General features: G+C 35.8%; 1 protein-coding gene across 1 annotated transcript; it reads left to right on the top strand.

The window, feature by feature from the left end:
• Window positions 1-6,711: 6,711 nt before the first annotated feature.
• On the top strand, window positions 6,712-11,342 carry LOC121736198 (glutathione S-transferase 1-like). Its single transcript, XM_042127287.1, has 5 exons — window positions 6,712-6,855; window positions 7,116-7,174; window positions 8,597-8,738; window positions 9,586-9,773; window positions 11,237-11,342. The coding sequence occupies exons 1-5, from the start codon at window positions 6,712-6,714 to the stop codon at window positions 11,340-11,342; spliced, it is 639 nt and encodes a 212-aa protein (XP_041983221.1).
• The last annotated feature ends 2,716 nt before the right edge of the window (window positions 11,343-14,058 follow it).

Below are 14,058 nucleotides of genomic sequence, written 5' to 3'. Positions count from 1 at the left end.
TTCGAGTCCGGGAGAAATGTACGGTTCCCGTGCGATAAACTGATTTGGGCACAACCGAGTCATGGGCGAGGGATAGTTCTTTTTATAATGTTAATAAATCTAGACAATAAAACTTGAATAAAACTTTGAAGCTGTTCATATTATAATATTATTTATTATTACTAGAGCTGTCCCGGCAAAAGTTTCTTTGCCATATAAAGTATTTCACCCATATCATTTTATTGAAGTGACTAAATAAGTATATCACCATGGAAACGTCCATCGCTATCCCGTCGCACAAACAATGGTCGCCGTCATTCTCGAGTTGCAGGGGCGTCTTTCCCTTAGGTGCAATGTGTGCGGTGCACACGGGCGCCGCGGTCCTAGGGACGCCGAGCGCCGCTCGCACTAAGCGCGCGCCCGCGCTGGCCGGCCGCCACGGCCCTCGCTTTATTGACCAACGTAAAAAGAACTCTAGTTTGCAAACATTTTTGTGTAATATCAGAAGCTCTTTTTATATATTTTGTAGAATTGCAGTAAAGTAAGGCGCGCCATGAGCGGCTCGGCTTTTGCAATATAAATATTATAATCTTTATTTTTCAACGTGAAATGAACCTTAAAACACATAAATGAAGATTATATTATTTGTTGTAATAGTGAGTGTCCTATCGCTCGTTTTTTCAAAATAGGTAGTGGGAGGATTTGGATTTAGATACAAAAAGGCACAGTGTTCTAATTCAGAAAACAAACTGTGCCATGCTGGCTCTTCGGATGTAGAGGCGTTAGAGGCTAGAGCTCTTCAATGAAATCGAATTAATGAATAATTAACCGATGTTGTGATGATGTGATGTTTAATAAATATAGAGCATGAAATTTAAAGTATAATTGAAGTACTTAAGCGGTATAAAATTTACGTTTTGGGGCTAGGTTTGTTAGGGTCAGTCAAGACTCAAGAGCACATAATAGTCAAAACCGAAAAAAAACTTCAATCTACAAAGAAATAACAATAGAGTTTGTTATCTATTTTATATTGGAGAAATTTGACAGTACCTATGTGGTAACTTGTTGTGCTGTTATAGTTTGGAACGAAAGAAGCCACCGCTTAGAGTCCTCACCCTTAAGCGGCCGGACAAACTGTACTTTTACTTTGTACCCACTTCATTTTAACCGCGCGCGCGCTTGTTAGGGGCGCTAGGGTAATGTTTGCACACGGGCGCCACATGGGCTAGAGACGGCCCTGTCGAGTTGTAATAATTTACTATTATCTATTCAACAAATGCACTTATCAATATAAAAAGTAGCCAGTAGCCGATTCTCAGACCCACTGAATATGCATATAAAATTTGGTTAAAATCAGTAAAGCCGTTTCGGAGGAGTACGCGGCCTAACATTGTGACACGAGAATTTTATATATAATATAGTCGTATATTATTGGTATGATATGGTATCCTTTACATTTTTGAAGTGCAATTTTTTTGTTACTGAAATGTGCTCTTTTTGGAGTAAAATTACACACACATCATGCATGACGTGAAAAATGTAAGGTTTCCGATCAATCAAATATGAATTTTGTAGCAACAATGTTACGGGCAACGTATTCTAGTATAAATTATTAATTATGTGGTTTGAACTTTCAAAGTGACCGCTTATGATCGACTTGCGGCTGGGAAATTAATCACCTAGTATATAACTGTGTTCTTAAAATCATAAGGAATTAAAATATTTGATTTAAATATTACATGGAACGAACTTTTGCCCGCGGCTTTGCCCGCGGTAAAGAAGTATTATTATATACGAACTTTCATCCCCCATTTTAACCCCTTGGAGGTAGAATTGATCAAAATCCTTTTTTAGCGGATGCCTACGTCATATCATCTACCTGCATGCCAAATTTGTTCGGTCCAGTGTTTTGGGCTGTGCGTTGATAGATCACCATGTCAGTCAGTCACCTTTGAGTTTTATATATTTAGATTCAAAAACCCTCAAAAATTTCTAGCAGTCAGCAAGCTGATGATGATGAACTGTAGCTAAAAGCATTTTTGATTATTTCAGCTTGAAGCTTGAAAAAAAAGAAACCTAAGTGTCTAAACGCACTAGGCCGAAGTTACGCGGCGTAAATTCCGCATGATTACGGACGGAACGAGACGGAATAGTATGTCATCGGTAATTTAAAATACATTGCGGGTGTGATCATGCGGAATTTACGCCGCGTAACTTCGGCCTAGTGTGTTTAGACCATAAAGTTAATATAGCTATCAGAATAGAGCAACAATCTCGAGCTGTTAAACGAAACCAAAATTGGTTTTCATCTGTGTGAAAAATATGTGTACGTATACACTTACACAATGGTTGAACATGAATTCTTTGAGATTAAATTGTCAACGTGCAGCACGTGCCGACTGGACGTCAAAAAAAAAGTGCTGCTGCCAAGTATCACACGTCTCTTTTTACCACGCAGTGTTACTGTTAGTGACATTTCGCTTGCTCTGGCATTTGTTTCTCTATTCCGCTAGGTATATTAACTTTATGGTTTATACACGAATATTTTCAATTTTGAATACGCATTTCTGTGGTTTGCGTAGCTACCGCTACGCCGTAGCACAGTTCGTAGCATGAGACACGTAGCAAGTGCTATGCCAGACTGGTATTGTTTTCACTACGATGATTTAAAAAAAATATTTTGGTAGAATTATTTATTAAATAAATACTTATTAAAGTTACTATCATAATTTCATAAGATTGTAATAATTGTGAGATATTTCAAGGTGTCAATATTTCATAAAAGTAAATACAAAACATTTTTTTTTTATGAAATAAGGGGCAAGCGAGCAAACGGGTCACCTGATGGAAAGCAACTTCCGTCGCCCATGGACACTCGCAGCATCAGAAGAGCTGCAGGTGCGTTGCCGGCCTTTTAAGAGGGAATAGGTTAATAGGGGAGGGTAGAGATGGGAAGTTAAGGAAATAGGGGAGGGTAGGAAAGGGAATAGGGTAGGGGATTGGGCCTCCGGTAAACTCACTCACTCGGCGAAACACAGCGCAAGCGCTGTTTCACGCCGGTTTTCTGTGAGAGGGTGGTATTTCTCCGGTCGAGCCGGGCCATTCGTGCCGAAGCATGGCTCTCCGACGTATAATGTATATATGCAATAAAATATACATGTTACATAAGTTGCATCTACAATGAGTCAGCAGTTTTATAAAAGCTATAGAGCTTTTATAAAACTGCTGACTGACAGCCGTAAATAATACTTGATTGTATTATTTACGGATGTGAACACATTTATTCAATTTTTTTCCTTGAAACCTTCTAGTCGGTGTATAAGGACTTTTTGCACTAACGATGAAGTAAATTGTATGCAATGAAATAAATAATATTGTGAACGCAAAAGTGTCTGGTAGTTTTTTACGATTTCCTTAGATAGCCCAAAAGTAATTTATATTATTCTTCAGCCAACATACAAAAAAAAACAATTTCGAAAAAAAAAATTATATATATGTATATAAAAGAATCTTGTTTGTTGTATGAGTGCCTTCCTCAAATATAATATACTTTAAGTTTATTTTTATTACAGCTGTTGTTGTAGCGGCAACAGAAATACGTAATTTGTAAGAAATTTAACTGTATATTAAGTAAACAGTTCGGTACTTGTGAACTGAGACACAGTCTGGTGATAGACCGACGGACAATCGGACTGACGCATAAACGAATAGACGATCAGACTGAAAAATCTGTTACTACTATAATGTCCAGCAAAACCCATTTTTTTTAATAACCTAAAAAACAGCAACTATCACTGCACTAGCTTAAAATATTTCCCTAACGTGTGTAAATGCCTTTACAATGGCAGCATAGCTGTTAGTACTGGCCATTCACATTATCATACATTTATAACGATAATACCAGGCTATTTAGGGCAGCGAAAATTGGTGGAACTAGCCATTACGACGCGAGAGCAAAAGGTTGTAAGTCGTTTATTTTATTTTTTTATTTAAAACATTTTTTTAATTATGTCTATTAGCTGTAATTTCTATGACTGTTTTAATTTTGTCCCTCGTTAATAAAAATTAAAATAATAAGGACATAAATTCACGAGTTTTAATTTTCAGACTGATGTAAATTGTAATGTAAAGGTCACTGGGAACATTCGAACTACCTCCCTGACTGACGAGCATTATTTACAAGCTATGTCAAATTATTATGTATCATTACAAGGTGCGCATTATAATGCTCGGTTCTCTTCGGTAATGCTCGCAGCTCGACGCATTACATTAGTGAGGGAGGTATGTAACGTGTATGTAACGAGAGTATGTAACGTTACATTACACGCGAATGCTCCCGGTAAGGGGTTCTTGTATATATATAATTGGAATCTCGGAATCGGCTCCAACGATTTTCATGAAATTTAGTATATAGGGAGTTTCGGGGGCGATAAATCGATCTAGCTAGGAATCATTTTTAGTAAATGTCATGTTATTCGTGTTTTATCGAATACCGAGCAAAGCTCGGTGCGGTCAAATAGCTAGTAAAATATAATCATACATATTTTTAATACGTATACAACAGAACGTCTTGGCTAACAGAACAGCGAAAACTTATTACAATCAGTAAATTATATATCATTAACACCAACGAGTATTTTTTTTTTATGAAATAAGGGGGCAAACGAGCAAACGGGTCACCTGATGGAAAGCAACTTCCATCGCCCATGGACACTCGCAGCATCAGAAGAGCTGCAAGTGCGTTGCCGACCTTTTAAGAGGGAATAGGGTAATAGGGGAGGGTAGGGAAGGGAAGGAAAGGGAATAGTTGAGGGTAGGGAAGGGAATAGGGTAGGGGTTAGGGGATTGGGCCTCCGGTAAACTCACTCACTCAGCGAAACACAGCGCAAGCGCTGTTTCACGCCGGTTTTCTATGAGAACGTGGTATTTATCCGGTCGAGCTGGCCCATTCGTGCCGAAGCATGGCTCTCCCACGTATTGATATATGAGTATTGATATATTTTTGATCTATAATCCTACTTCCTACTAATAATTTAAAGGCGAAAGTTTGTTTGGATGTAAGGATGTGTGGATGTGTGGATGTATGGATGTATGGATGTTTGTTACTCTTTCACGCAAAAACTACTGAACGGATTTTAATGAAATTTTACAATAATATAGCACTTTACAACTTTACAATATAATATATATATACAAGAATTGCTCGTTTAAAGATATAAGATTAATGTAGAGTACTCGTATTACGAAGCATTCACATTTTTTAAAGTTTTCAACAAAATATTCTAAATTTTGTCTTATATCACTTTCGCCCAAACCGTTATTGACTTATTGTTACGAGCTCCAGTTCAATCGAAATACATTCTTTGAGGTGGTAACACTTTGTGTTATTTACATTTTCAAGTTAATAGAATTCCTCATTTGAGAACACTGTAAGTCAATTACATAAGATATTTTTTATTTTTAATTAGTCAGCGTACTTATCATCGTAAATTATAAATACACATTTTTGTTATAAAACGGAAACAGGATAAAATTATTATACAGTGTAGCATTTTTGTTCTAAAATACCTTCCTACCAAGTTTTAACAAAATCGGCTCAGCTGTTCTTATGCATGCTGTAACGACTTTCATTAAAAACGATATTTCTTTATTTGTGTCCGCATATCTTCGAAACTGTAAGTTCGATTTAAGTAGATTTTTTTACATTAGGTATTGTTCAACTTAGAGACTATTGCAAGTTTCATTAAAATCGGATCAGCTGTTTTTGAGATAGGGATATTTGAAGTCATTTTTAGGGTTCCGTACCCAAAGGGTAAAAACGGGACCCTATTACTAGAACTTTTTAAATATTAACTTTATTTTATTTTTAGTATTTGTTATTTGGGGAGCTCCCATACAAGAAACGTAATTTTTTTGGCCTTTTTTGGTGTCAATAATGGTAACAGTTAGGCACTTGAAATTTTCACAAAATCCTTAATTATATTTATACTTTAATAATTAATCATAAAATTGAAATAAAAAGAACATTTAAGGGGGCTTCCATGACAAAACTTAATTTTTTGTCTATTTTCACTCTATACCGGTCGCGGTACGGAACCCTTCATGCGCGAGTCCGACTCGCACTTGGCCGATATTTTCCATCTAAATTCTTCTAAATTTTATATCCTCTCAAGAAAGACTAAAAAGAATAAAGAAAACAAAACACTACTTACTATAATAAGGCTCTACATTGCAGTAGTTCTAACAATATGGTGATCACTTAGCAGCAGGTGCGAGATAGCTTATAAAATAGCCTCCGTTGAAAATATATTGGCTTAAGTTCACATATACACTTGTGTATCTCGAGATAAACTTCGTATTTTCGTCTTGGAATATAGAATGAATTTATTTTATTCAAGACAACCAAATTCTTAGCAATTTGATGAAAATACAATGTTTCTTTAAATTCCTTAATCAGTTGTAATAGTATTGTAGGGTACCTGTAGTTTTAGAATTCTTTTAAGTAGGTTCAATATAATACGCATTGACAAAATATGTAAGATAACTTTTTTAGATTTTTTTTTCATCTTTTTATGGAAAAACTCATGACGCTCGGGCGCTTGCCAATACAAATCACAAAAAATCGTTGCTGCTACTTTCAAAGTTAGCAGTATATAAGGAACACATACACACCCTAAAATATTATCACTTATTTTTGTTACACCTTGTATATTGCTATTTCCACAGACTATCATGGTTCTAACTCTATACACGTTTGAGCTGAGTCCCTGCGCCCGCGCAGTCCACATGGTGATCCACAAACTGGGCTTGGCAGATGTACAGTATGTGGAAATTAATGTGCTGAAAAAGGAGCAGTTTGATGAAAATTATCTGAAGGTATAAGATATTGTATTTTTGAAGTTTTACATACTAGATAATACTGGCTCAGCTAACAAAAATAAATCATAACTTTATCTTACTCTCTAATTTCTGGAATGGGAAATCATTATATTTTTTTTAATATAATTTTTAATATTTCTCAAAAGTGTTTGAATAGGCCTGTGGAATAGGCTTCTTATTTTTTTGCGTAATTTTCATTCGATTATAATTATTACATTACATTTTTCTATTTGATAACATTTCGATTACTATTTCAGATTAATCCTCAACATACTATTCCTACTTTAGTTGATGATGAGCTGATTATAATAGACAGGTAAGACTTTTTTGTATAGGAGAGGAATTAATATAATATAAAATTATATTAATTCCTCTCCTAGTCTTCCTCCGTCTTACGAATTTTCGATCAGACTGCTAATTTCTTCCGTTATTAGAATGTAAATGCTCAGAATAGTATGTAAGTTTTTAGCAAATGAGTAAAAAGTATAATATTATCGTAATCACAAGCAATCATCATCAAACTATAACTTATACAAAATTATAATCGCAATATAGATTACTCCACATTATATCCAATTCAAATATATTTCGAAAATAGCCCACTAAATTTAACATCGAGTTATTTGATAACAAAACAATATAGTTATGATGATCTTATCTATGAATTCGAAACGTGCTGTTATTCAAACGAATATAATATTATAACTTTACCACATCGACAACAAAACACGCATTTTTTATGCCATGTAATTGGGATTGTCATAAAGAATGATTATTTCTGTCATCCATTACACGCTCATGCAAGCGACAGTCAATTCCGTCAATCATGAATTATGTTTGACTGATGGTGACTGATGGATTGACGAATGGTATTAGACGGTCACTCAATTTTCTTCAGTTTTATGTCAGTTAAAGTCAAAAGTTTCAAAGGTATACGTTTCTGATTTTTTTCCTATTTTGTCAAATGTGACAACACTCACTCAAAATTCGTGACTGATGGGTGCATGAAACAAAAATCAAAATATCCAGATTTTCGTCAATCAACTTCATGCAACCGTCTGTCACGCTCTTACACGGTAGGTTATCCATCAGTTACAGCCATGACTGTGGTAAAACTGACAGCAAAACCTACCGTGTAATGGATGCCTAATGGATGTTGTTATTCACACATCGACCGCTATTTCTAACTCACTAATTATAATAATTCATTCATATCCTGAATTATCTAATTCAGCTTTTGAATTTAAACTTTTGAGTGACGTTAATGCGTACTTATGTTAGTTTTTGTTTGCTTTAAGGCGCTTATCTCAGAAACTGCTAGTTTTTATTAAAACATTTTTTTTGATACTGCATTTATGGATGAAAGCTATATAAAATTATGGCACGACCAATAGAAGCAAAGAATCAATAGAAAATGTAGAAAAACCAGGAAAGTTAAGTCCTTTGTATTGACGCTGACAAAGTCGCGGGCAACAGCTAGTTTATCATAAAATATCAATGAAAAATGAAAAACGTCTAAGGTTCACTCGGCGTAATTTGGCGGTAGCGATCATTGACTCCCTGTCAAAAACTTGTCATTTTCTATACAAAGCTGCAATTGACAACATCTGACACCTTATTGTCAATCGCAGTTTATATAGAAAATGACAAGTTTTTGACAGGGAGTCATTGACCGCTACCGCCCAGTTACGCCGAGTGAACCTTACTGCTTCCACATTTTTGCTTCCATTTATTTTAGCCACGCTATAGTAACGTACTTAGTGAATAAGTACGCTCCGGGCGACGAGCTGTACCCCGCTGACCCCCAGCCGCGAGCCATGGTGGACCAGCGGCTGCACTTCGATTCCGGATCGCTCTTCACTGGCTTGAGGATGGCTGTGGTTAGTGATATACTCTTGATAGTATATTTCATCTAAGGTGGAACGGTGGGAGTCAAACGAACAAACGGGTCACCTGATGGAAAGCAACTTCCGTCGCCCGTGGACACTCGCAGCATCAGAAGAGTTGCAGGTGCGTTGTCGGCCTTTTAATAGGGAATGGGGTAATAGGGGAGGGTAGGGAAGGGAAAAGGGTAAGGGATTGGGCCTCCGGTAAACTCACTCACTCGGCGAAACACAGCGCAAGTGCTGTTTCACGCCGGTTTACTGTGAGCCCGTGGTATTTCTCCGGTCGAGCCGGCTCATTCGTGCCGAAGCATGTCACTCCCACGTCAAAATCTGATATGTTGCACACGTCATATCAGAATATTGACAGAGACGTTGTCAAATGTAGAACAAAACTTTTAATTTGTTGTGCTGCCGTGTAGCGTAAAACATTGCAGTAATTTACAACATTTCAAATCAGCTTTATTCCGCTTTTATGACTGCAAAAACCATTTTCCATGTCTGTGCTGGTGCTGCCTCTAGCGTGAAAACATTGCAATACTATTACAACAAAACATAATATCCTTCCTCTTTTTTTTTCTTATTATGGCACTTCGGCTATATAACCATGGCCAGTGTCAAGTATTATAAATGGCGGGAAAACAGTATTGTTGCATACAATTTTCAGCATCGTCTCTTCATATCGTCAGGTCAAAAGTCTAGTCAAAGTCGAAGGAAAAAGTCAATACAGTCAAGGAGTCAAGTCGGTCGATTCAGTAAAGTGGTAGATGCTTTACTGAAACTTTCGATGGAGTTTTGGAGGGAACACCTTTCTCTTTTATGACTACAAAAACATTAATTCCAGGGTGATCTACTATCCGGTAACAAATGCATCCGCGCCGAGATCATCTCTCGCATAACCTCCAGCTACGAGTTCACTGAAATGTTCCTCACTTCAGACTGGATAGCCGGGGACCATCTTACGCTGGCCGACATCTGTTGCGTGGCTACAATCAGTTCGCTGAATGCGGTGTTTCCAATTGACAATGACCTGTGAGTACGAGAAGCAGTACACAAAAGCACTCTCTATTCCTTTACTCTCATAACCCAGCGGGAAGGACGACCGACACGACTGGCGAGAGATCAGGCGCAGGACCGACTTTTTAAAAGCCCATCCGACGCATGGATCATCTTACTTGTCAGACAATCAGGTGATCAGCCTGCATTGTCCTAACCAAACTTGGAAATAACATGTTTCCAACGCGGTAATCAAACCCGAGACCTCCGAGTCAAGAGCCACGCTCTGAACCACTGGACCATAGAGGCGTGGTTTATCACTATGATATAGCCTTAAGTTACGAGCAAAAGAACAAAGTATGAGAGGTTAAAGTAAACTTTAAATCTTCAACTTTAAATTAATGACATCACAAAATGTGTGATCATTGATCTATAATGCTTTCAGGGCGTGCTAGCTAACATTAATCGCAAGATATATTATTATGATCCATACGTCCTAGAATTCTTGAGAGTGAGCACTTTACAAAGTGTTAAAATTCCAAAGACACTTTATAAAACTTTTACTTATTTTGTTACTTGGTTACATTATTCACTAGCTATTTGGCCGAGCTTTGCTCGGTATTCGATAAAACACGAATAAAATGACATTTTCTAAAAATGATTCCTAGCTAGATCGATTTATCGCCCCCGATACCCCCTATAAACTAAATTTCATGAAAATCGTTGGAGCCGATTCCGAGATTCCAATTATATATATATGTCGTAGGATGATTTGATAAATCCGTGTTTTCGCGAAATCCCTAGAATTTTCGCGAAAATTCGATTTATCAAATCATCCTACGACATCGTAGGATGATTTGATAAATCGAATTTTCGCGAAAATTCTAGGGATTTCGCGAAAACACGGATTTATCAAATCATCCTACGACATATACAAGAATTGCTTGTTTAAAGTTATAAGATAAGATAATATTAATAATATAGATGCGAATTTATGTCCCTTTGTTTTGTAATTATGCTTAAATCGCTGTTTCAAAAATATTGTAGGTAACCAGACTTTTCCGGAGGCTTCTTCCGTATCGAAAGAGTATTCCTGGCTAAAACCTTTTATTCCCTTAAATTTTGACTTATAATCATTTTTTTTTAAACTTTATGATTTTAAGGCATACAGATAATGTGGATATTTGGTCGCAACGTCCCACACTCAAAAACTTTACCTCTTCAGAACATAAAACGCTTAAGGCTGCGTTTCCACCAGAGATATTGTGTTGCGAGGAATGTGTTTTTGATAACCAATAGAATTGCTTCATTGATGTGAGCTTGCCATGAAATCGCTCAGCGCGGCGATGCTATTGGATCTTAAAAACACATTCCTCGCAACACATCTCTGGTGGAAACGCAGCCTAAGGTTGACTTGAAATGCTGCATGGTATTAATTTTGCCTATGTAATAAATCGATTCTGTACATTACATAAATAAGTTATTTATTATTATTTCAGGTATCCGAATCTGAAGGCATGGATTCTGAGGTGTTCAGAGCTGGACTTCTACAAAGCCTGCAACGAGCCGGGCCTAGCACTCTTCAAAGAAGCTATGTTCGCTTAGAGGAACCACGAAGTATTAGTTCTCTAGATTTTAGTAAGAATAGTATGTTGTAGTGTGTTGATAGTTACGATAAATAAAAGAGTATTTAACATTTATATTTTTTCTCGCGGATAACTAATGTTATGGATTGTAAGATCATCTTTTTTAAGACCATTGACTCAATATTATGTTTTTTTTTTTATAAAATTGAGAGGCAAACGAGCAAACGGATCAGCTGCCGACGCACATAAACATTAGAATAGTTACGGGTTTCGCTGCCGGCTTTGTTCATGTTTATTGTGTTTTAACTTTTAAATAACAAAATTCAGGCCGGTCGCTGTTTTTGATGGATCACTTCGATCCGTCTCGAATGATCTCTAAGTAGATCCGCAGTCGGTTCAGAAATAATCTATACTAATATTATAGAGCTGGAGAGTTTGTTTGTTTGTTTGAACGCGCTAATCTCAGGAACTACTGGTCCGATTTGAAAATTCTTTCTGCCTTCCTCGATATCCTGTGATCGATGATGACCTATCTAAATTCATTTATCGAGGAAGGCTATAGGCTATATTATATTAATAATATAATATAGCCTAAAGCTAATATCAATCGGAGCGAAGAAACAGAGGACAATGTGGAAAAAACGGGGAAAATTATATGAAATTTCTTATTATCTTAAGAACTACTAGAGCAATTTTTGTGTTTTTTGGCACACGTGAAGGACATAGGCTATTATTTGCAAAACATGTACGGTTTCCGAGAAATTTCTATGTATATCACGCGGGCGAAACCGCGCGGAACACATAGTACCAAAATAAAATGATAGAATATTTTCATTACAGAGTTTTATAAATCATCTTATTTAGGTTTTATCTATCTTACTAAGCTCTTTGCCAATTTTCGATACAAAAGACATTTCGATAATAAATTCCCAGGAAAGCTCTTTACGCTGAGCTCCGTATTGTTATTCTTTACGTTACTCATTGATTTTTCATTCGATTTGAGGCGGTAGTTTGGAAATTTCTTTTCTCATCACACAATTCACATTATTCATAGGCGGATATTCATATTTAACACGTGCTAGTATTATTGAGCATTTAAAATGAGATATTGCTATTCAGAATGAATGATACTTAAGGGCTTCTTTGAACTAATTTGAAGCTTACATTGTTGGAAGTAATTGCCTAATTTTTGGACGCGTGTTTTGGATGGATTAATGATTTATTAATGATGGATCAATGATGATATTCTATTCAGACGTCATCTGTCGGTTGGAATTGCCATAACATATTGTGATAACAAGATTTTATGTAATAACATAATGTGAAGCTTACATTGTTGGAGCTTGGAAGAGATTGCCTAATTTTTGGACTAGCCGTTCTAGTTATGCTTCCAACCTAGAAGTTTAGAGTATATTAAAATTATTGTGTAAACACATTAAAAATCCAAACAGTCTTGTTCTTATGTTTTTAGGGTTCCCTACCAAAAGAGTAAAAACGGGACCCTATTACTAAGCTTAGCTAGATTTCTGTTTCAATAGTTCGTGTTGTGCCATAATAACAATATATATATATATATATATATATATATATATATATATATATATATATATATATATATATATATATATATATATATATATATATATATATATTGTTATTATGGGGAAACTCGTGACGCTCGGGCCCTTGCCCATACAAAAGTGAAATTTTTTTGTCGTCTTTCAGAGCTGCTACTTTCACAGTTAACTCTCTACAGGGAACACGTACAAACCCTAAAGTATTATCACTTATTTTTGTTACACCCTGTATATATATATATATATATATATATATATATATATATATATATATATATATATATATATATATATATATATATATATATATTTCAAGTCCCTACCTGTTACTGTATACATAAAATGGATTTCCAATTGTGTTAGTAACGCTATAACTCGATAACGGCTGAACCGATTCTGCTAATTTTAGTCCAGGGAATGTTTTTAAGTGACACGAAGTTCACCGGGACAGCTAGTACTTTAATAATAATTGATAGTAAAATAATTAAAATCAACTTAATAAGTAGGGTGAGCTCCCATATAAAACACAATTTTTGGCCTATTTCTGCTCTGTAACGGTACGGAACCCTTTGTTCGCGAAACCCCCAAATCAAAAAAAATTAATTTTTTTTTTAAATCTCAATCAATTGAAATTAATTGAATTTGCGCTTCATCGAGAAATGAACTTCAAAGTTACCTTGTTTTTTCCGTTACTTTTGTAATTTGGTTTACGCAAATCTTAACTCAATTTTTCCTTTCCGAGATATTAAAGAATTATGAAGTCCAAGAGAAAATAATTTAATTTCGCTAGAACTTTTTCATTTTGGATTCTGTCTAGATCCAATTAGCACTCGAAAGGAATATAAATCGTTTTTTACTTTGACATGGATGCAAGTGACTTGTGAAGGAACAGTTAGTCCGACCAAGTTTAAATTAAAAATATGTGAGGATGCAATAATGATTAATTTTCTATGACAATATCTCTATCTTCTATTAAAGATCCTGGGGCAAGATCTGTTGGTTGGAATTGCCATAACAAATTCTGAAAACAAGATTAATGTAATATCAACTACTTTGTACCATAATACATGTGAATAAATAAATTAATAAAATAACCTTTTTATGAAATAAAGGGGCAAACGAGCAAACGGGTCGCCTGATGGAAAGCAACTTCCGTCG

The sequence above is a fragment of the Aricia agestis genome, chromosome 18 (assembly GCF_905147365.1).
Source record: "Aricia agestis chromosome 18, ilAriAges1.1, whole genome shotgun sequence".
Lineage (NCBI taxonomy): Eukaryota > Metazoa > Arthropoda > Insecta > Lepidoptera > Lycaenidae > Aricia > Aricia agestis.
The sequence above is the reverse complement of the archived record's forward strand: the minus strand, read 5'-3'. Positions and strand labels throughout refer to the sequence as shown.